The sequence below is a fragment of the Vanellus vanellus genome, assembly GCF_965231255.1.
Source record: "Vanellus vanellus genome assembly, chromosome: 1".
In the NCBI taxonomy this organism is placed as follows: Eukaryota; Metazoa; Chordata; class Aves; order Charadriiformes; family Charadriidae; genus Vanellus; species Vanellus vanellus.
In genome coordinates, this window is record NC_138905.1 from 123,225,265 (window position 1) to 123,249,399 (window position 24,135).

Below are 24,135 nucleotides of genomic sequence, written 5' to 3' on the forward strand. Positions count from 1 at the left end.
TGATTCAAATGTTATGATTAGAGAATATCATAATAATTTGATAAGAATATTTACTTAGTGGCTTCTCTTATTTGAAGATCAGCAATTAACAAAAGCAGGGTGAAGAATTTGCTGCGTCGTGACTGAAGGTATGTGAAGAAAACCTACAGGGAGATCAACTCGGCAGCCTATCTTCCACGTTTGTTAGCAACCTACCATCGCACAGCTTTGGGACGATCTTTATTACGCATTCTGAAGAACATATAACGCTCTTAACAAGTACATAATTGTGTCGCCTAAAACTTGCTACCAGCTGTAGAGTAGATGGCTCAACTTCCTCCTGGGATTCGCTTCATCACTTCATTTTCACGAGATCAGTGGTAAGTCTTGAAGTATGGCGCTGATCTTTGCTTTGGACAATGTGAGTTTGTATCTGGGAAAGTTGATACCGTTGCCTTGCTCTATTTTTGCTTTTTCATTGCTGAATATATACAGCAAGAAAATACAGTCAGTTGTACAAAAAATAAATATTGCAGACATTTAAAAAGTGAGATACTTTGTTGGGGGAACCCCGACAGACCCTTATTAGTCAAATGTGCTAGAGAATAGAACTTTTTTTTTTTTTTTTTTTTTTTTTGCAAGGTATGTATTTGAAGGGTTAAATTTCAGATTTTTATTTTCAAATTCTTTGGTGGGAGGGCTGCTCAAGGTTAGCTTTCATTTCTTAACCAGAAATGTATTTTGTCCCCCATAATTTGATAAGTCATATAAATTTGTAGAATTAGTTTTAGTTCTTGCTACTGTAATATTGAGAAAACAAAACAAAACAAAACAAAACAAAGAAAACAAAACCCCCTTTTCTTTCAGAAAACTAATCCTGGAAGTTGGGTGGCATCAGTTCTTGTGCTTTCTGAGACAGAATACTGAGTCAATTGTGTGTGAATAACAAAAAAAATAACAAATGAAAGACCAAACACTTCCCATTTGAGCAATTTTATCTCATGCTTTCTCTAGTAGAGCAGCAAGGACAAAGTCATTGCAGTTTTATCACTTGTGAGGATGCCTTCAGTTATGGGGGTGAATAACTCACAGTATAACTCACTGGTTTTTTAATGTCTGAATATGCCAGAACTATAAAATAAGACCTGTGTTATGTAAAAGTTTATAAGGCAGAAAATGATTGAAAAAGGTTAATTAAAAATTAGGGACAATAGTAGGCTTTGTGATACCAGACCTTTGTATGTATACATGTTCTTTTACTCAGAGATGTTAAGATCAAGGCCAGAAGGAGCCAGTAGATACACTCTGATCTTTGTGTATTGTTAAAAGCACAAATCCAAAAAAAACACTCTCCCTCTTAAACAACTGAAACATGTACTCCAGATAGAGAACAGAATAAATCAGATTATCTTTGTTTAACCCTTGCAGCAACAGGAAGTTTGAGTTGCCCTTTTAATTCAGGTGAACTGCAGAGAAAGACCCAAAGATGCCAGTAAGGTACAAGGAAAAATTCCTTCCCAATACCAAAGCTGGTTAATTATGTTCATGTGCTTCAGCTGACAGTACACACAGTCAGTGTTGGTCCCCCCATCCATCTCAAGAAATGGCTGATTTCCTTGGTTACAGAGGAAAGCAAAAGTAAAGCAGAATCCTAAAAGCAGTAAGGAAAGAAAAAAGTAGTAACCCACAGCAGCCAAACTGATAATTCACAGCGCCATCATTTATATCCTAGTCACACCAGAAAACCGGATGAGACAGTGAAATGTGAAATCTGATTATCAGTGTGTTTAATGTTGTTAATAGCCCCCAAAGGAAGTCTGTAAACAAGGCAGATCAGCTCTGTGGGCTCCAGGGCACTGCCATGTGGTCCTGCCCACACCTGTGTGCTACCAAGCTCCTTCCAAAAGCTAGATCAGAGCAGATGTTGAAAAGCAGCATAACTGCTAGGGTAGTTCTTCAGGGTGTTAGAGAACATGAAAAAAGTTGTCTTTGCTATTCCAAGATTACCATTACTGTACCAATGACTTGTGTAATGTTTTTATGTAACCTAGTGCTAAAATTAAATCTGAATAAAATAATTTTCAAATACTCTCTTTTTTTTTTTTATATTGTAGGTATAGAGCCTTCATTTTCTCTCTCACTTTCTTGTTGTATGCCAGCTTCCATTTATCAAGGAAACCTATTAGTATAGTTAAGGTAAGCAAGGTTGCGTCCTTGTTTAAACATCCTTCTACTCCTGTCAGACACGGAAGTAGTCTTTTTCAGTGTTTTCTTTTGTGAAAGGCAGTGTTGAACTTTAACTTGGAATGGTTTAAAAGACAAAAAACTGATAAAGCTATTACGCAGTGACATTTACTTGATAAACTTCAGTGAGACCACACCTGGAATATTGCATATGCATTTAATCTTTGGGCTTAAGACTTGAAACAGCTCTGCCTTCACTTAATTCACGTGAATTAATCTTATTAGAGATATTTAAGAGTTTACAAGTTTGCATTTGGATGTTTGAGAAAAGTTGCTCATAACTGATGAGTCAAACATCATAAAATTTTACTGGCATTTATAAGACTGTTCTAAGTACTGTTGAACATCATAGTAGTAGTTGTCTGTACACTTTGGACTCTGTTCCTAGTGAAGCTGGGGGCAAAATATTATCAAATTCTAGGTTTGTTAGTTTAATCTTCAGTCTATATAACTTGCCAAACATAAATTAAATCCCCAGGGCTGTATTGTGTATAATTTATGAGTAACAAGGGGCAAAGTAGCTTGATGTTAGTGAAGAGTTTTGAAATTCTGCAGTGTCAGAAACATCAGTTCACTATAACATGTTGTTTCTAAACACATAATTACTCTTCCATGTGATGGTGGCTTCACCCAGCAAAATACCAAGCAATTCATAACGGCTAACAATTTTACTAATTTCAGTGGGTTTGACGCAGGTTCATATAGAGCTAGAATTGTTAAATTTTTTGCTGTATGGGGATTAACAGTCTCAAGTGTATTTTCAATTTTCAAATTTTCTTTCTGTATCAGGGAGAGCTGCATAAGCATTGTGCGGCTTCACGTGGAGTTGAACTTGACTCCTACAAAGAATATGCTGCCCGGATTCAGCCTGTCAAAAAAACATCTAATGTATCTCAGTGCGGTTGGGAGCCATTTGGTAAGGGTTGTTTTCTTGATTTATTTTTTTTTCTCTCATAATAATGAGCTGATATTCAAAATTAGATTATTTGCCTCTTGCTATTTCTTCTTCATGTGTGGAGGGATTCAGCAGATGTGTATGGGAGGGGTGTTTTGTTTTCCATGTTCTCATTTATTTTTTTTTTCCCAAAGAAAGTTCAGTTTTGACTTAATTTATGATATCTTTCCTACTTAAAGTCACTTAAACAACTGACATTATTTTACCTGTTATAGCTATGAGATGGTTTCTGTAGATCAGTTTTCAGTCAGAAAATGGGATTTGTCCTTAGAATGTCTATTAAGGAAAAAAAAGGGTGAAGAATAAAATAAATCATTATAATTTCCTGCTGTTTTAATTCAAGGTTCAGCAATCATTTAAATGAAATTACGTGGTGTTTATCTAAATTGGAACTTTTCAGAGTCTTTATCTATGAGAAAGAATATTTTTCTCCCCATTTTAATGGAGAAAAATGGGAGACACTATTGCAGAATAGAGTTGACAACTTACCGAATAGCTTATGAACCTGACCTTTCACTTAAATAGAAAAAATATTTGCCTACTTAAAATTAAATTTGAATTTAGAGATTTTGAGTCATTCCTTGACACTTTTATTGCTACCAAGAACATCAGTGAAGTAGAATAGTCCATTCTGTCAATGTGCCAGTCCACTCCAGTCTATCTAGCCATCCGTTGTAATTATTCTTTAATTAGCAATTAAAAAAAATCCTACTCTGTTCAAAGATAATTAAAGATCTGAGCTCTGGATTTTCCGTGGGCAAAATTCTGTTTGTTAACTGCCTGCTGCAAGGTAATCAGTCTATTGAAATTATTGAGTCCCTCAGGTTTCCAAGTGTATTGGGATGCAGTTAAACTTGGTTGCTGTTTCTTGTCCCTGGACGGAGGGGAGACTGAGTTTGCTTGTCTAAAACGCTAGTTAGTTTTCTTAATGGAGACTTCTGAGCTCCATTGTCCTCCTATTCCCCTGAACGCCCAGGTTATTGCAAAGCTACGCCTTTGGGATGGCACTCCAGACTTGTTCTCTCAGCTCTATTTTTCAGACAATGTACCCAGCAAGCTGGGAGTAACACTGGAAGAAGGAATGCTTTAATAAACGTGACTTAATTCTCAAAATCAATGGGAATTGTGACTCCTTGCAAATACACAAACTGTCTTTCTTAGTGTGAGCTCAGGTCTCGATGTTTCTGTCTGGGTGGAGTCCCTCCTGCTCCCTCCATCCTGTTTGCAAGTCCCATTTAGTTGTGATTACGGTCATTTGCTGTACAGAGCAGAACCCTGTGTTGTTTTTGTTTGTTTTTTATTTAACAGGACTTCTGTCTCTGTGCCTTATGAGTAGTTGGAAAATGAAATGCAAAAGGCTTTAACCATTTTAAAATATATATTAAGCTGATTCCTTAAAAGCCTATATGATGATGGATTTTTTTAGCCATTTTCACTGTTAGGATCTCACGTATTTGCAACACATCTTTCCACTTTCAATAAAGTCCATTACAGTTTGTCTTTTGTCTAAGGACCATAAGAAAAGGGCATGTTGTTAGCAACTAATGTTTCTTCTCTTCCAAAATGCTGTTTTGAATAAGGTAGAGTTAAGAATGGGCCTACCAATATTTTCTTAATATGTTACAGACAAAAGGGTCAGTTGAGGTGGGGGGGGCATGTTAAATAAAATGTGTTTTGCAAAATGGATACTTCAGTCTAAAAGTGCCTATTGAAAATTAAAAGTCAGTGCATGTCTGCTAACAGTTTTCTTGTAATATGTAAAAATGGTTGGGAAGTTATTGGTATGTTTAAACTGATAATTTGTTTTGATAATTATTCTTAGATAAGAACAACTACAAACAGTTACTGGGAGCACTGGACTACTCATTTCTGTGTGCATATGCAATTGGAATGTATTTAAGGTAAATCTCAGTCTCTTGGAAACCTGTTTCATCGGTTACTGTTAATATACAAGACTACTACGTCTGAGATGTTGTCCTTTACTACTCTAAAGTTTCTGGTGAAGAGAGTGAGAACTTGGATGTAATTATCCCATCTCTGTGCTAGTCGCTGTGGAAGAAAATGCATCATCCCGAGTCCCCAGTAGTATCACACCTGTTGGTACATGGGAAGCTTCCTGACTGCACCCATCCTGACTGCCTTGTGCAGGAATGCTTTCCAACTCACAATCTAGCCTGTCGTTCCTTCATATGCAATATGAAGGAATATATACTGGAATATATGTTGCCAAACTTTATCAGTCTTCAACTTGCACATTGAAGACTAAGCTGATTGTCCTGGCTTTCTCTGTAGTCAAAGGACAGAAGCAGACGTCTCCTAAAAATAATACTGAACCCATCTTAAGATGTGCAGTATTAGCTGCCATTTGGAGATGTGGTTTTTTTATTGACTTAAAACAGAACCTTCATAACTAGAATGATTAGCAAGGGAGGCAAGTCTCACTTTAGATGGCTGGATACATGTCCCACCTTACAGGTCATTTGGAAAGTGACTATGTAAGTAAATCACTTCCAATGTGCCTCAGGGGAGTGTCTCCCTGCAAGATGGTTGTGCAGATGTCAGCACTTGGCAATTACTGAACATTAAATGTTTGTTGTTTATTCCTGTCAAGCGCTAAAAAATTGCTCATGTGCTGCTGTAAAGTTTCTCCTCAACCAGAATTGAACAACACAAAAATTATGATCTAATTTTTGATTATCACCTTTCTTTTTCTTTCCTTCCACATCCCAAGTGGAATAATAGGAGAACGGCTGCCTATCCGGTACTATCTGACAGTCGGGATGCTTGCTAGCGGACTCTTCACTGCAATGTTTGGATTGGGTTATTTCTATAATGTACATAATCTGTGGTTTTACATAATGGCCCAGGTAGGCATGATGTTACTTAGATACTCTGTGTTTTCATGGTGCTTTTTAGTGTTGTACTGTGTTGGGTTTTTTTCAGTTGCAAACAGTGATTAGTGGTTGGAGGGGAGAATGTAAATGCTGGCATACATTGTCGTTGATGACAGGCAGAAATGATAGAATGCATAGCCCCAGGTTTTATTTTTGAAAAATGTTTTTCTAGTGGAAGAAATCTTTGAAAACAAATTAAAGTGTTTTGGTCTGTGCCAAATCAGTGATCAAATCTTCGCAAGCTTAAATGTAGACGAGTTTTAAAACAAATGTTTTTACTTTTGTCAGTCTGCCAAGACCTGAGTGATGCATCCTGGCTTTCTCTGCAGGAAAATTATATCTATGCTGCTAATGATGAGCAGTCTCCCACATTGGTGTGGCTGAGAACAGGCAGCTTCTGTAACAAGATTCATTGTGTGGGATATTTCAGAGCACTTGTAGATCTAATCAGGCATCACAAGAATATTTACCATTGACCTGCAATGGAATTTAGGTCAGGACCAGGATATGGTTAGCACTTCTGAGTCATTTTGGACAGGTCTGCACTTTGCACTGCTGCTTTCTTTGTGTTATTGCAGTAGCACTTTCACCACTGGCACGTTTGCATGGCATCGGGCAACATGGCATGCAGTGATACTAACTTGGGTACTGCAAGCTTTTATAACGATTTCGCCAAGCTGTCCGTTCAATCATGTCGCTGCCCCAGCATCGACTTCTGCGCTTTCCAAGACAGGAGCTGGTTCCTTTAGGGTTAAGCTAACTGTCTCTACCAGTGCTGCACTGCCTGATGTGGTCGGTGAATCCTGTAATACCATGGGTGGTCTCGCACCACCAGCCTAAGTTTTTTGTTGGGTAGAGTGAGGTTGTTTCATTGCATGTTCAAATGCCCGTTATATGTGTGAATTATTGTATTGTGATCTTTGTGTTAATGTGTAATTCCAGATAGGGAGTTTTTTAGGAGGTGAGATGAGTTAGGGTTATGATCTGTGCAACATGGAGGCTGAAATAGTACTTACTACAGCCTGAATATAGTACGTTAAGTTCCTCCTCTCGGTTTATTTGCAGCATTATAAGCATTTTAAAGTTAATGTTCGAAGTTATCCAGTTTCCCCTAAAGTTTTATTTTTTTCCAATTTCTTTGATTGCAAACATGTTTTGCCATATGGTCAAACTGAGATAAGTAGTAGCACGTTGCTGTTTGAGTGTGGGGAATTAGTTTCTGTGTTCAGTGCGGGGAATTAGTTTCTCTGTTCAGTTCAGTGCAATGTGATTTTTGGTAAGCATGTGATTGAATTACATTTTTATTGTGTTTTAAATCATAAAATAATCAGCAAGATGTAGGTAGAGGGAGGAATCTCCGCAAAACATTGTAACTTGGTTTTCCTTGGAAAAGAATGCTTTCAAAACCTCCCACTAAATTTCTAAATTCAAAGCGTTTGTCTAGGCTTCCTTTACCCAATGCAGCACTCAGCAGGAACTGTGCATGAACATGACTTATTATAGAGTATATTTATTTATTATTATTTTTATATACTTTCAGATAGCTAATGGGTTGGTGCAAACTACTGGCTGGCCGAGTGTCGTTACATGTATTGGCAACTGGTTTGGAAAAGGAAGGTAAATAATATGTAATCCAAAGTTTTGGAAGTACAAAACAACGCATTCTGGGCTGTAATATTATAGTTGATTTAAATATCTTTTGCTTCAGTTTTTTTTTTAGGATGAAACAGGCAGTTAGGTAGATCCTTGAGAGGAGTTTTCTTTGTTACACTGATTAGTTTATATATTGGTTTGAAATATTCTCTTTCATGTCAAAACAGTGATCTGTGGTAGCTCTTTAGTCTTATGTTTAATTTTTCAGATGAAATATTTCAGAATTGAATTAAGAAAAATTCCTGCAAATGTTATCAGTCTAAAACCACTTTTAATAAAGGTTGTTATTATGCCATTTTAATGTGGAATTTCCTGTGTTTTCATCTGTGTTTCAAAGCAGTTGTCAGGGTGTAACTCTAAAAGTATAATTTTGTCCAATGTCTTTTTTTCTAACACGCTTACAGAAACTTGAAAATTTAATTAAAAAAACAAAATACATATGACAACTGATTCAATCTTTCTTTTTGTCACTTTTTGGAAATAATCTTTTTTTTTTTCCTTAATCCTGCTTAGAGGTCACTCATAATGTTTATTTTGTCATACCATACAGGAGTTTTCCGTACATTTTGTGTGCTAAATCCATTGGCTCTGATAATGGTTGATACATATCGTAATGCTACTGTAGTGGCATCCATTGTAGATACATACCATTGAATGAACATTGTTGTCAATCAGTTCAAGAGAAGGACATATGAAAATTAAGTGTATGCTTTCTATATAAAATCACGGGATAGTTAAGGAGATGTACAAATGCCGTGAAACATGAGGAGACTTTTTAGATCTTGCCTTCAGCCAAAGGAAAAGATTTTATTTAGTTCAAATTAGGTTGTTCCAGGTAAACTCCTGCTGAGGGCAAGGCAGATTTCCCATGATTTACGAGGGGGGGGGGGGGGGGGGGGGGAAACCCGTGCTCACTGTCATGACTTCTGTAAGATTATTGTGGTTTACATTAGCTCGGCTGGAGCCTATTCTATAGCAGCTCTAATCTGGGATTTCCAGGCAGACAGCAGTTTGATGTGTCTGTTAGCCAAGCTTGCACAGGTGTTAGTACTACACCTACACAGGTGTTAGTACTACACTAGTACCTAGCAAGTCCAGAATGTGATCAGAAAATACTGAGTTTGCTTTACCTATCCTGTACAGATTGTTTCCTTCTGCATGATAAGTCTAACTATATCCTGAAAGCATCAGATTATTGGTGCAATGTGTTTCCAGGAGGACTTTCATTCCCAGAAGCATCAGACTTAGCGTGCATATGCTACACAACATCTGCATACTTGTTTTTATCAAAGAAAATCTGTCCAGAAATATGCAAGCCCTAGTGATGCCTTTAAATGCCATTAAATGCAGGATGAGTTGTGTCACGCACAGAGAAGTATTTAGACCACTTTGTTAATATTTAGGTGCCTTGAAATTGCCAGATGAAAGACTATAGCATAAAGAAGTGGCCAGTTAAAGAACAATAAGATTGCAAATGTTTTAATGATACCACAGATGACCAGTCATTTTTTAAACTCTTTTCTCAAGATAGTAATGCTTATTGTTGGAATAATAAGAAATGTCTGTGTTTTTGTTAAATGCAGGAGAGGTTTGATTATGGGAATCTGGAATTCACACACTTCAGTGGGAAATATCTTGGGATCCTTAATTGCTGCTTATTGGGTGTCTACGTGTTGGGGTCTCTCCTTTGTGATGCCTGGTGTTATCATTGCTGTGATGGGGATCGTTTGTTTCCTGTTTCTTATTGAACGTAAGTGCTTTAATGAGATAGAACCGTGGAGGGCTCATAATGGGTAAAGAACACCAGCTGTTTAAGCTAAATGACCCAGTGTGAAGTATATTCTTCAATCTATGCCAATAGTTAAAGAACTTCTAGGAATTTCTGGAACACTAGATGGGGAAGAACATGTGTATATCTAAAATATGCTCAGACTGTGGCATATCTGAGAATAACACTTCAGAATTCAGTCCACTGCCCTGTCATTACATCTCTGTCTTTATAAATTGTTCAAGCATATCTTAGCAGAATGTCCCACCTGACTGCAATGTATATTCTGTGTTACCATTCAACCTGTGCCATCCATATTCTGTGCTATGAAATACAGAAATCAGCTGATAGAGCAAGTTTTGTCACTTTAAATTGGAAATTAAAAAGGAATGCCCTGTCTTGTCCCTATGTAGACTCAGAGATATTAGTATGAATGCTTATTTTACTGTAACTGTCCTATCTCGGGAAGTAAAAAGTTCTGCAGGTGTAACTAGAATGCTGTCATGAGCTGGACTGCAAGAATATCTCTTAATGTGGCCATGGGAATGGGAAGGGTACCATGGAGCACCCTTTTCTTTTTCCCTAAAGCTACACTTAAACATTTCTACCAGGACTACTTCTGTGTTATCTGTACTGTTGGTTTATTATCGGTAAATTACACTACTGGTAAACGTTTTAAGATATATTCATTATGCTTGTTTTCACTATTAATTTTGTATGGTGTTGTATTTCAGACCCTAAAGATATAAGTTGCTCCTGCACACCGTCCAGTGTAAGTGAATGCTTTTTCTATTTTGATTTTTGCCTCCTAATACACATGTTTATTATGATAGTTCTGGAAATCAGATAATCTGCATGGGCCTTTTGTGCCAGGCTGTTATAACTGACCCTGTACTTGAGGGAATGATTGTTCTTCTGAGCTTCACTGGTAAACCAGTAGCTTACTTTCTATCAAAGCAATGTGAATCAAGAGGTGAATGAGTTTGTTTTAACTAAAGTTTTGGAATACATGCTTTTACTGCAGTAAACCAAGTAAAAACTGTTCATCTTTTTTTTTTTTTTTTTTTTTTTTTCATTCTCTTACTTTCTTCCAGTCTTCCTAGCCATCTTCAGAGCATTTTGACCTATCTCTTGCTCTTGCCTTCCTTGCGTAGGTATGGCATATAGCTGCCAACCATATCCTGTGAAGGGTCTCACTGTTTGAGAACCCTGTATTGTGCATTGCAGAAAGTAAAGAGCAAACGGCTCTTTTGCTGACATAGTGTCAGTGAACCACACATCTGCGAGCTTGATGGGAAGGTGGGATGTTCCCTTGGATAGAGGGAAGGACAGTAGGAGCACATGGCTAGGGAAAAAAAGAAGCAGGGGATGGATATGAAGCTGAGGTGAAGAGATTGGAGCAGTCAATCAGTCTGTGACAATGAGTGTAGTCATGATGTAGTATAATATAATATTTAACCAAAACTAACATTAATGAAGAGCTGTGAAAAAGAGAGGGAAATAATATGTGCTTACTGGTATGGGTCACGTGACAAATCAATGCTTTAGTTTTTGTGGCATCACAGAATAATTTAGGTTGGAAGGGAGGGGACTTCTGGACATTGTATGGTCCTACCCTCTGCTTGTACTAGGTCTAAATTTGACATAGGATCAAATTGCTTAGGGCTTGCCTGTCAGATTTTTAAATCCTCAAGGGTGGAAATGCTGTTTATACATAGATGATTTTTTTTTTTTAATATACAGTGAGTTTTTAGGATGCATTGATCACATGTTTTACTGGCATCAAGGCAGTGGATCTTGCTATTTTATGAGAGCTTATACTTCAAGGGCTTAAATTTTGGCAGCTTCACTAAGCTGTAAATATACTGTCACACACACAAACTGTGGAACACATACTGCCTTGATCACAAGGGAAAATGTGACTCTCTTGACACAAGAGTTTGAAAATCCAGCATCAGAGATTGACCGCTCAAGGCATTGTTGAAGCAGGTTTGAATAGTGTGTGTGTGCAAACGCGTAAGCTTTCTGTGGGCTGCTGAACATTGCGTGTATACTTCCTTGTGCCATTGTGTGAGCAAAACTCATAACTTTTAATTGTGTCTAAAATGAAAGCTTTTCTTTTAAGTATTACTGTAAGGTTGTTCAAAACACTTTTAAAAGTAGGTTGGAAGTGGTTAAGTTCTGGTACCAAGATGTTTGCCCAATGCTTTTGAACCACAAGTTCATAAGATGTTTTATGTACTCAAAATTAAGTAATGTAGAAAGCCATGTCAATGGTGAAAAGATGTGCCTTTAGAAAGCTTTAGCTACTATGTGAGGAGATAATTCCTTCCATTCTTCCCTCACGTAGCTCTGACCCAAGAGGAGAGAGGCAATCCGAATAGAATGAGAGAAAAATAACAAGCAAGGAAAGGGAACAAAAAAAGAGAGCATTAGGAAGACCGGCTGTGTATAACTTCTTGTAACAGGATATCATTTGTAGCTCAGTTTCGTTTAGGAGTGTGTTTGCAAGTTCATCTTTGCTGCATGTCCCGTAAGACTCTGGTATGTGTTTGTCTCTAACGAAAACCTAGAGCAGCGTGTCAATCCCGGCTCTTTCTCTTTTGGCTCCCAGGGCCCTGTGGGCAATCAGGTCTGACACATTTTCAACTAATTCTTTGGAAGAATTGTAGGGGGAGATTGGCAAAGATGGTCTTAAGGCTTCACATGTGTGAGGGCAAATCAGGGATGTTGGGGAAAGCATTGGAGGGAAGGTCCCAAGAGAATCCCACATGTTTTCCAACACTAGGGGATTATACATGGAGATTGTATGCACATGTAGGTATATGTGAACTATACCTTTCAGTTGCAAGTCCCGCAGGTTGTACAGGGATGATTGCTGTTTTTTACCGCCCTCCTCAATACTTTCAGATAGATGGCTTTTTACATTTAAAATGCTCTCTTCTTCTTGAGTAGTAACTGAAAGCAGCTTTTCTAGTCTGTCGTATCTCTTCTTTGGCAGTTAATGGGGTTTTTCTCCTCGTATGAAGTACTCTTGATAAAGCTTCTGAATACTTTTAATGGTCTGTGGCACTCCTATTGTTAGTTTGTTACTGTGAGCTAAGTTGTGCTCATAATGCACTCTGTATTTTTCATTTAATTCTCTTTCATTTCTTAAAGGTAACTCCTGTCAAGTATGAGAATATTTTAAGTGACTCTTGGAGACTTCTAACAGGAGGCATTTTTTTCCTTAGCTTTTATGTAGTTCAGAAATGCTCCCATGAACACTGCTGTTTATAATACCTAGAGCATAATGTTTACAGAATTTGCTGTTGAGCTTTACTGAAGTAAATGTTTGTTATTTGTTTGAAATACACTTTTACTGGAAAGCATAACTAAAGAGTTCTGCACAGTATGTTGCTCATATGTCTCAAGGAGCTGGTATGGAACAATTTGACATTCAATATCTACTTGCTGTGATATTTTTAACAAAAATTTAGTATTTTGGGAGCTTTTTTCCCCCCTTCCATTCACCACCCTTTCCCCCAGTCCCAGAAAGGGGCTAGCATTTGACTTAATCTCTTCTAGGACCACCAGCAAGATCACCGCTCCAGGCGCAGTCTCATTGTGTAGGGATGCGTTTGACCTTCCGTTTCTCTGGAAACCTTGCTCTCCAGAGCAAAAGGCATCACTTCTTCCTTCCCTGTTCCATATACTCATATCTGCAAATCTTGTAGGAGGTTTATAAAAGTGCTTCCCCACCTGACTTTGGCCTTTCTCAGATTAAGATTTGCCATTGTCTTTGGAAGCTGTATGCCATTTGAATCGCTCAAATACCTCTCTTCAGATCTGTGTGGTCTGCAAATTACAATGGATTCTAAATCCGTAGTGAATAGGGCTCACAACTTCTGTTCGCTGTGGGTAGGGTGGTTTTAGAAGTAAGGAAATTAGTAAGGAAAGAACAGAAGTTCAAGAAGATCTACAAATGCAGATGTGGTAGTGACCATGTCTGATTGTAAAGAAAAAAAAAAAAGATTGCTAATTGAAGGAAGGTTCACGTAATGAAACAGACTGTGTTATGACTGGGAACAAAAAATTTCAGCAGTGTTGTACAAGGCAGGCATAAAATGCTAGCTGTCCTTTTTTGGCTTAGTCATTTCAGTGACAACCTGAACAGCCTGTGTGCTTTTGCAGGTAGTTAGAAATGTTTTTTTCTAAAAAATTCAAGAAACGTACATACTTGCTTTGCTCATAAGGCTGTAGTAGGTCACTTTGGACAGATGTCTTTGTTAGGTGCCGGCAGCTCTGCCAGCTGGTGCCAAAAGCCAAACCTCATTGTGGAAGAATGAGGCTGGTTAAATTTAAGCACAACTAAAATAAATGTTCAACACAAGGGGAGGACTTAGCATCGATTTATATTAAGATTTATAGATCAGATTCATCTCTGTGATATTGCTGTCTTGGATGAATTTGGTCTACTGTTTATTTGCAGCACAATCATGAGCCAAATATTTCTACACAGTTTGTCGTGGTGAGTAATCAGATTTCACTGAGTTGTCCAGAAGCAGAGGCGGAGAGCCAGGCCCAGAGCTTTGAATGCATGGTTCTTATTCTTTATTCACTGGTTTCTTGGGCTGTGCTTCCTTTGCTTGTATTCACCTTGGCTCTGATTTATGAATCTGAAATTTGTTTCAAAACATATATTTGAGTACCATAAAGTGCTTTTAAATGCTAGCATTGGAGGCTTAATCTATGACTTTCCAAAAGGCTATACCTATGACAAATGCAAGCAAGAAGTCAATGTGCTTTATCAAGCATTGGTGCAATTTCTTAAGGAAAGTTAAAGAGTAGACTTACTGGCTCTACTCTTTCAATTGTGAAATGTGATTATTTAGAACTGGTTTTATTGCTTCTCATCTTTTCTCCCTTTACTTTTTGGGGATTTTCTCATAGGTAAATATATTAGTTGCAGCATGTTCATACAGACCTGTCTTTATGTTCTAGGAACGTTCTTTAACCTGACTTTAAGAAAGCTAAGTTTCCTGGAAATGTAAACTCCTGTGATGAAGTGTTTGTGCATTTAAAAGATACTAGGCTGCAATTTTTATCTTCTGAAAAGGAGAAAAAAGTTGAAGTATTAAATGTGCAGTTTCTCAGTCTAGTCCATTTCCCCAGACGTTTCCTCCTTACCACAGTAAATCTTATTTTTGACAACCAAATGAAGAAGTCTTTCATTTTTTCTCTGCTGAGCTGCTGAATAAAGATGTAGATGTCTTATCTCTAGATAATGGATTTTCTTCCCCATGGATTATTGTAAATCACTTTTTTGACAAGAGCCTAATTTTCTGTAAGGTAAAATTTAAAAATCAGTTTTATCAGACCCTGGAGGTTTGAGAGGTCTTTGTTTATTTTGGGGAATACATACCCAAGACTGCTTGCACCTCAGGTCTGCATTGAGCAGCAGAAATACTTCAGTTTATCCTCAAAAATGTTTTGCCTTTTTAGAAGATTTGGTTGATGAATGGCAGTTTGTCTAAAGAATACTGCAATACCTATGCTTGTATTTTTGTTGGGAAAGAATTACCTAGTGATTCATTTTGAGTTAGTGTTCAGTGAGGATGGGCATTCTTTTATTATTTGTGGTGATGGGTTTGGGAGTTTTTATTTGGGGCAGGGTTTGGGTTTTCTTGTTTTGTTTTGTTTTTTTAATGTGGCATCCAGAGTGTGATTGGACACTTAAACACCTCATCCCTGAGGAACGCACAGTGCCTCTTGTGGTCTTAGCAAAAGGTTGTCCCTACCTGACTGCAAACCTACTTTGAAGTTGTATATTTTATTTGGTGGACAAACCTTCATGACCCTGGCAAATTGTTTTAGACCAAGGATCTCGGAATGATGTTTTCCAGTGAATGCAATTTTGGTGTGAACTAATATACTGATGCACTTGTTAGTAAGTAAGTATAAAAAGCAGGCCCATCTGGGGCCTAAAATACAGCTTGTTGCCTTGATTTCTGTACTGAGCATGCTGGAGGTGCTCAGACTCTTCATTAACCTTCCTGCCCACAAGAGCACAATCCATTTCTGGATTAGAAGAATAGAGTGAGCATGAGCTAAAGTGATGGATTTTTATCTTAAAGGGCTAGAGAAATGTAGAATCAAGGTTTTCCTGAAACAAATCAAGTTCTCTTTTGCTACTAGGATCATCTGCTTATGAGAAAAAACTAAGTTGGCAATGTCAGTGGAAGTTCAGTAGAGTAAAAAGCAGCTAAAGATGATAAGAATGGCATGTCTGTGCTCTGAATTCAGTTTGCTGCTTCTGTGTAAAGAAAAGTATGAAGTTAGCCTTCAGATAAATTTGTGGTTGCATTTTATGTACATTGCCATAGGTCTGCAAAAGAACTTTAAAAACCCAAAATTCACAGTCATTAAATTAAAGATGCTTCATTTGGGGTTATGTTTATGTTACAATGCACAAAGGCTTTTGTTGTGGATAAATGATTAATGCTAATGTAGTCCTTTAAAAAACAAGCAACAAAAGTATGGGGAGTTTTGCTTTATTTTTTTCAGGGTTCTAAAACCTTCCCAAATGGTGCGTGTCGATTCAGAGTCCAGATGCCAACCTTAAATGCTAAGGAAAACAGCAAACCTCAGGTAAAATATAACATATTGTAAAATAGTATAGAAGTCTTTCTAAAGCTCACATGGAATATTTCCAGTAGATTTACTGTGGGTAAAGATGGCTCTTCATTTTATTATGCTGAAATCTACTTCCATCTTCATACACAAATGTAACTTCAGATGAGGGAACAAAGCATTATCTAACATAAATACTGCAAACCGAGCTGAATAAGATACATGCTTAGTTGGTCTTAAGTTATGATCTTCATACAATTCCAGCAGAAGCAATGCATTGCAAAATACTTTAAAGATAGCCATCTGAAATCTTTCAACTACTTATCCCGTGTTTGTCCCCCCTTGCAGTCTCACTCCTCTCCTTTTGTAGTGTAATAGATGTATGTACTTACAGGATTATACATGGAGACAGAGAGTTCTAAATATGAGCAATTATTCACAGAAATCCTGCTTAAAACTTGTAACCATAAGTGCTGGTAATTCTTACTGGAAACTGAATTCTGAATTTGCCCATTTGTGGGCAAAAGAACGTTTTATCTTGTGATGGACACTAACTGAAAATTTCCATTTGAAATTTTGTATTTGTACCCTTGGCACATCATATCCTGAGAGGATAACTTTTTTAAACTTCTTTCAGACTTTTACAGGAAGATAGAAACTTCCTGTACTTTTCATCCTTTGCCCATAAAAAAATAATCAGCATTCACTGGTTATAATAATCAGTGTTGATTAAAAGGCTTTGAAATTTGTTTTACTCATAATTTTGACCAGTTCAGCTTAAACCCCTCCTGTACTGAGTTTATTCATGTTCATTTTGAGCTGCCCAAGCTCAGTCTCCAGCCTGGAAACCGTTTGTCAATATTATTTCCCAACCAGCTGGAAGATAAGGGGAGATAATGTAACAACGTCAGTAGATGTATTTAGAGAAGTCATGAAGACAATTAAAATATAGTCAGGAAGTTGGTAGACAAAGATTTCTCTTCTAACTCTGCTAGTAACTCTAATTGGCACCCTTGCTGTCAGCCTATGCAGAGAGAGTGCGTAGCAAGTGGGCAAGGAAGACACAACCCCCCCACCCCTCTTCCACTGCCTGGTGCTCCCTTGTGAGCAGGACAGAGAGACAACACGGACAACAAAGCATGAGGGCACTTGCTGGCAATCCTGCCAATTTTTATTTTTTTTTTTCTTTTGTTCCTTCCACCCTGCCAGCTGGGTTTAGTGTTTGGAATATGGAGTACTAACAAGGCTTTAAAAAGAAATTAATTAAAAATTAAAAATCCCTGTTTGTCACTGTTTGGGAACCCCTGATTTTCTGCCAGGTAATCTTACTTCCGTCAAAGTGGAGCTATGTGTCTTACCTTCTTACAGTGGTTGTGTTACAGTTATGCTGAGCTGATTATCGCAGTCAGCTTTTGTGCCTGCACAAAAAACAGATGTTTTGCATTTATGAGCTGGTGTCCTCCAAGCACAATGGAATGGCAGCTTTTACTGATTTTTTTCATTGACCTCTTCAATTACTGTAAAAAGAACACAAATATTCAGGATATGCAGTGATTGAAAGCAGAATGTGTTTTTGGCTGTGTGACCTGAATACCTCCCTGTGTTCATTACTGCTTATATGAGCGTTGGCCTCTTAAAAATTACACCAAATCGAGGGATAATGAATCCTTCCCCAGAGATCAAGAGTCTGCCATATGCCTAATCACACTCCATGACATGCTGACAAGGCTGCACAATGTTATCTCTGCCAAGCACAAACTGCTTTATTTATCATTTAGCTACATGCAGTATAAAAATCCTATATTGTAGATAAAAGTTTCCAGCATGAGTTGCTAAATAAGTTATTTGGACTTTGGTCACTTCCACTTCAATATTTAACCCTGTCTTCCTAAATAGGCTTAGAGCTACCTGTCTGAGAAACGAGCAGCATTACCTCAGACAATCCTGATTAGGTTTGCTGTGCAAATTGTGCAAGAGATATTCACTTAAGAAACTATCTAGCCATGTCTTCCATTGAATCCAGTGGGGAGCTTGACTATATAAACATCCCCTTTTTCCTTTTTTTTTTCCTTGTTTTTATTGTTAGTGGCTGATGGTTTGAATTGCTACTGTTAAAATAGTTCAAGTTTTGAAGTTGCTTCAGTAATGCAGAAGATAAATACCGATGATGATGCAGTGACTCATGTGCCATAGCGTGGGTTTACAGTACCATCTTAGAGGTCTCTAGATGTTTTCCCTGTCTTCTAGTTCCTGCTTCATGAGGGTGCACAGTCTCCCGTAAATCTTGGATCCGATTTACCAACCCCGTACAAATGTTTTGGATGCTGTATAGTAGCTTCTAAAATTGTACCAAGTGCCTGGGCACAGGTGCCTAGATGGTTCCTTAGTGTTTCCTCATAAATGGAGTTCTTTAAAAACAAAATTTATTTATAATCACTGAGTGTTAAATAGCAGGATTGAATTTGAATTTTCCAGCACTTGATTTTTTTTTTTTTCTTTCTTCCTCCATCATGGAATGATGTGCTATTTGATCTGTACTAACCTACAGCCAAATATATATGTGAGGCTTAATTCTTTACTAAGGCTTTATTCAAATGCACAAGAACTGGAAGGAAGAAGACGGTATGTAGATTACATCCATAGCCAGTAAGAGTACACATCTAGGTAAGCTTCTCAGCGAGCAGGTGAAAGTGAGGATAGCTATTGGTAAACTCCAGGCTTTTATAATTTGTGGATTGCAATGCTCAAATGAGAGAAACATGAAAAAATAAGTGATTGCTTAGCATAAAGCACTCAGTATCCATAATTCAATTGGAAAGATGGCCTGTATTTAATAGGTGAAAAAGATGATGTTACTGAGTCTGAAAAATGGGCTTAATATTTATACAGGAGGAAGATAATACATGCTTTTATACAGAAGTGTGTTGTAGTACTCAGTAGTACCTTGTTCCTTTCTTTTTCATATGGTGTTGCTGGGGGAAATTGCAGGATCCAGAGATGCAGCACTTGCTTATTGACAGTGAAAACTGCAGTGTGTCACTGAACGCCAGCCCTGTGGTCACTGGGGAAGGTAGACATGGGACATCGGCTATCAGCTTCCTTGGGGCCTTGCAAATACCTGTGAGTACATGTGCTATTCTCGCCTGTTTCTTTAAGAATTGGGTTTTGCCTCAGAATCCGTATTACCATGAAGTTCTAGATGTAGATGACGTTAACTTTGCATCACAAGCTTTGATTGGCATCTCTGGTGTATATAGGCTACAGCAGATCCTGGGACACAGGACAAAGTGTGCCCTTCTCAGAGGAGGAGTGAAAAATCAAGACAAGTACTCTCTTCCCCAGTAAGCAGGTGGCATAAGCTTACTGGTAGCATCTTGGAAACTACAAGCCTCTAGGCTTCAGTGCCCATGTAAATGCCTTTTTTTTTTTTTTTTCCCTCCTCATTATAAGTAATACTAGAGCAGCCTATAATGTAGTAGTTTACTGGTCTTAGTTAATGACACATGGATATTAAGAATGGAATAGCAAGCTGAGTCTGTAAGCACTTCTCTGCTTCAGGACTTCCTTCTGTGGTTTCCCTTTACAGACTTCAAAATTGTTTTTAAAAGCTTTAATTTTAAAATCTTTTGTATGGTTTACATTGAAAAGTTTAAGATGGCCCAAACATTTAGACTGCTTGTAAAAGGAAAGAAAGGAAGTTTCACTTAGGTCAGGGGCAATCAGCCTTGATTATCCTCTCAGCTTGAAGTCTAGCAGCTTCAATGGAGTACACAAGTGGAATTTCATAGAAATTGATTTGGACCAGGTATAAAGGTAGGGAAGGAAATTCCCAGCACCCAACCACTGTATTCCTGCATCCTCTCATTCTGTCCAGTTTGACCCTCTGTCTCAACCATTTTTCCAGTGGCAAAGCAGAAATAATGGGTAGAAAAACTCCTGCTGCTGACACCTGAGAACTCTTTAACTGGAGTATTGTTTTCTGTCTGTTGTTGGGAAGGGTCACAGCTGTTTGTGAAGTAGAGCCAGCTGTGTATGTTTGTTGTCCATGCAGATAACTGCAGTACTCCATACAAGGGACTTAAGAAATTCTGTCTCAAACAAAAAGGTATCAGATGGTGAGGGTAATGAAGGTAGGTTAATATGCCAGTTTAGTTGCAGCTCTGTGCGGTAAGCATACTTTTCATATACCTGGTAGGAAAGAGGATGGAACAAATTAGTATTTTAAATAGGTGTATGCCCTGTCCGTAACGTATTCTTACCACATACTCATTTGAACTGTGTCATACTGGTTAACTGACTGTTTGTAAGAGTTAACATGGGGGACATCATCTGAAGGACTGATCCTAAAGAACACAAAAACATGCCCATTTCTCTGGAATACACTCCAAACCTGCTATAATGCTATATAAAAAAACCTCTTTACATGAGGAAAATAAGTGATGCAGGTGTCCCAAACAGTATCAAATCCTTCCTGTTCATTTTAATGTTCTCTCTTCAGTCAATTCAGTACAATTACAAGAAGAGAAAACATGTAAGTAAAATACCACAGTCTGCTCTGATTGTCAGCTTTGTGCTGTCGGGGAAAGAATGCTTCCTGGGAATTCTTAAGAGAAAAAGAAAAGACTTGATGCTCCTTAGAAACCATTCTCATAATAGTTTTTGAAAGCAAATAGCAGCCTCTATGAAGATACTAACTTCCTATTTCCTTTATTCTCTTAGGGAGTCATAGAGTTCTCCCTTTGTCTTCTGTTTGCTAAACTGGTGAGCTATACTTTCCTCTTCTGGCTTCCCCTCTATATCACGAATGTAGGTAAGTATCACAGTAAGGAGACACAGAATTATGACTACAAAGTGTCTGGAAGTAAGAGCTTGAAATAAGAAAGAGAATAAACATTCCTGCTTTTGAAGTAGGGTATCTTTGCTGTTGTGGCAAGAGAGTTGTAAGTCGCCAACTGACATATTTCTCAGTTTCATGAATTCAGTATTATGAGAGGGCGTTTTCAAAACAAACAAACAAAAAGGATCTGGCTTATCTTCAACGATTCCAAGCATCAGTGCTGTGGCTTTGGCTCTTGCAAAGTGCTGTGGCTTTGGCTCTTGCAAACCAATCAAAAAGGTTTACTTTCTAATAATGTTTTTAAGTGATCCAAGTGCTTTATTCAAACGTATACCAAAAATCTAAACAAGCTTCTGTATGTGTTCAGTACTGATGGTTTGTTTTGTGCTGTACAGAGGAAGGAGTTCTCCGTAACCAGCGAAATTCATGTTCTTGTGAGTCATGATGTGACCTTTAAAGCCCCAGCTAACAAAAAAAGTTGAAAAATTGTCCTGGACAAGTATGGCAGTAACAACCAGCTGAAAGAGACAGGTTGAACAGTCTGTGAGAACGCATAGAGCTGCAAATCCTATAGCTAAAGACTGATGTGTGTGGACTCTGAATAACCAGTCCTTCTGCAGGACTGCATACCTTGAAAGAAGTGGGCTTTTAATAGAAAGGCTAATGATATTTACCACAGTACTGCCATCTGTGCTGTGGCAGATGTTGGTGAGGTTATGGTAGTGCCACTGCCACCACTGTTTTAGCACATACTGCTATTTCAAATGTATTTCAGAGGCTTAAAAAAAATACCAAGGTGTTTAGAAATTCAGCTCCTTTTGAAATTTCACACTGAACACAATGGGACTTGGATGCCAAACTTCCTGATGTACTTTTGGAAATCTTGCCCTGTAGCTTATCAGTAGCTGTAATAGACTGGATGTAAGTATGTGCAAACAATGGTCCGCACTGCCCATGGCAAACAGTGGAGTTGAGGAAATCACTGTCTCTTCATAGTCCCCATAAACTGCATATTGTATGTTGTGCCAAGCAGGGTGGGCAGACATAATTTAATGATGAATATTACTGGTCATGTGATGGAGGTCTCCAGGATGAGGCTCTATAAGTGATCCAAATGTACACTAATCATGCTTTTAGAGCAAAGAGCCTCACTTGCAAGCATTGGCTAACTGTTTATGAATCTGTGGCTATTCACAAACAGGAATATTGTTAAAGTTTGGACTAACAATCAACAGCACTATTGCTTGGACTATATTTAGAGATAAAGTGGTAAAGTGTCCTGCCATGGGTGTAATGGCATTCAAAAGACTGTATCCTTGAATAACCAGTTCTAATACATTCTTATTTGTTGTATACAGTGACACCTTATGGTAGCTTATTCCTGTGAACAAACAAGACTTCTGTAAGATGCCTTCACCATAGCATGACAAGACTGTTGTGAGTTTTCTACATTTTGTAAACAGGAAATGAGACAAATGTTTTACTTCTCTCACTAGAGCATCTTGATGCCAAAAGAGCTGGGGACCTTTCTACGCTGTTTGATGTGGGTGGAATCTTTGGTAAGTTTTAATATTTCATCCTTAATCAGATCTGTTTAGGAATAGCTGCGGTACACACAGCTTACATATATTATTAGTCTTTGTGCTTTAGCTCCACTGAAGAGTGGCAGTAAAGGTACTAAGCTGAGAGCTGGATTGGACATTGAAAACCTTGTAAAATGTCTTTAAATTGAACAAATCACAGAGACAATGATGTTGGCCGGTACAGATTGTAAGAGCCAAATGGGTCCTGATCACTCCACCTGTCAGAATCTATTTGTTTTGTCACTCTAACAAAACAAAACTGTCCCATCTGTACAGTTGTATATTTTTTCTGTGGGCACAAAGGTGAATGACCACAGGTTGTTTTTTTTTCTTGATGCCATATGTAGCTGTATGTAGTAGAATTGGGGGATTGTAATAATAATAAAGATGAGACTGTTCCTTTGTAATTTGGGAGGTGATTATTGAATAATTAAATATTTATGACAGTGCAGACAATATAGCTTACAATGAAGCAAGCATCATTATCTTGATGCCCAGCTGATTTGTGTGACCCACTGTCCCGCTCCACCTCCCTCAGTTCCCTCATGGAAATAAGCCCTGTATCAGTCTGTTGGAAAATGATGCTCATGATGGAGAAGTTTCACTGGATAAAGAGCTATGTAAACCCTTGTAGTTCAAGATGCAGGTGTCAAGGTGTGTTGCAGTTACTGTTCCGGTCTTGTGCTGGATGTGACTTCTGCCATTTCTCACTGTTCATTTCATCACCGACAGCTGGACGCCAGAGTTAGTACTAGCTTAGAGATGTGAGTGGCTTCTTTCAGCAGCATCTTATTCCACTGTGAATACAAGCTTAACAAGGTATCAGTGCTGCTTGGACCTTTGGCGTTTACATTTAAATTCAAGTCAGATATGAACACTTTGGAGATGGGAAGCTGGGAAAGGAGAGGCAGTCCTAGCAATATTTAGGAATCTGGAGAATGCAGAGAACTTCCTTTCCTTCTCCCCTTACCAAGTTCCCTTTATATCATTTTAGCAGCTCATTCCCTGAGGCCTTCCAGCCCCCTCCTGCCATATGCTCCAATTAGTAGTTCTGTCATTTGCCAAACACAAGAAGTAGGGAAAATGAAAGAGCCTGAGTGTCTGCCTGGAGAAAAAAAACACAAATGTTTCATTTGCCCCAGCATCCAGAATAGCTCATTTCCCCTGGTTGCAGTGCGACACAGAGCACTCGAGCAGACTTTATTGTTGCATGTGAGGAGTTGAGACCAAGGAGTAGCTGGGCACAGCTGGATTCCAGGGCCCCAGCAGTGGGGACATGTGACACCTGGCAAAAAGGCTTTATGCATTCAAAAGCAGCAGAACAATGATTTCTAAATATTTCTTCCATCTTTATTCCACCCCCACTCCTGTCATCTTGGGTATTCAGTTAGAATAAACAAAGAGGAAGAACAACTGTCTGCTTCTGTTATTTCCAAGTCAAAACCAGTTGGGTTAATAAGGATATTGCTAAGTGCAAATTATGTTGTGAGTCACATGCGCTGTGTTGCTTTGTATAACTGTATGTTAAAAATTATATTGTATTGTTTTAGTCTGGGTTGGGTTTCATTAAGTATAACTGATGTCTTTTGTGTAAAACATGGACAGAGTGC

The 24,135-nt window shown here is 38.1% G+C and overlaps 1 protein-coding gene across 1 annotated transcript in view; it reads left to right on the plus strand.

Moving 5' to 3' along the window:
- The first annotated feature begins 247 nt into the window (after positions 1-247).
- The window catches only part of SLC37A1 (solute carrier family 37 member 1), a 32,296-nt gene continuing 8,408 nt past the window's right edge, over positions 248-24,135 (plus strand). Inside the window, exons 1-12 of the mRNA XM_082483743.1 lie at positions 248-359; positions 2,094-2,175; positions 3,013-3,139; positions 5,001-5,079; positions 5,910-6,045; positions 7,613-7,689; positions 9,309-9,475; positions 10,228-10,265; positions 16,040-16,123; positions 19,094-19,225; positions 20,825-20,915; positions 22,439-22,501. Of these exons, the coding sequence (XP_082339869.1) occupies positions 304-359; positions 2,094-2,175; positions 3,013-3,139; positions 5,001-5,079; positions 5,910-6,045; positions 7,613-7,689; positions 9,309-9,475; positions 10,228-10,265; positions 16,040-16,123; positions 19,094-19,225; positions 20,825-20,915; positions 22,439-22,501 (1,132 nt within the window). The 5' untranslated portion in view covers positions 248-303. The remainder of the gene's footprint in view (positions 360-2,093; positions 2,176-3,012; positions 3,140-5,000; positions 5,080-5,909; positions 6,046-7,612; positions 7,690-9,308; positions 9,476-10,227; positions 10,266-16,039; positions 16,124-19,093; positions 19,226-20,824; positions 20,916-22,438; positions 22,502-24,135) is intronic.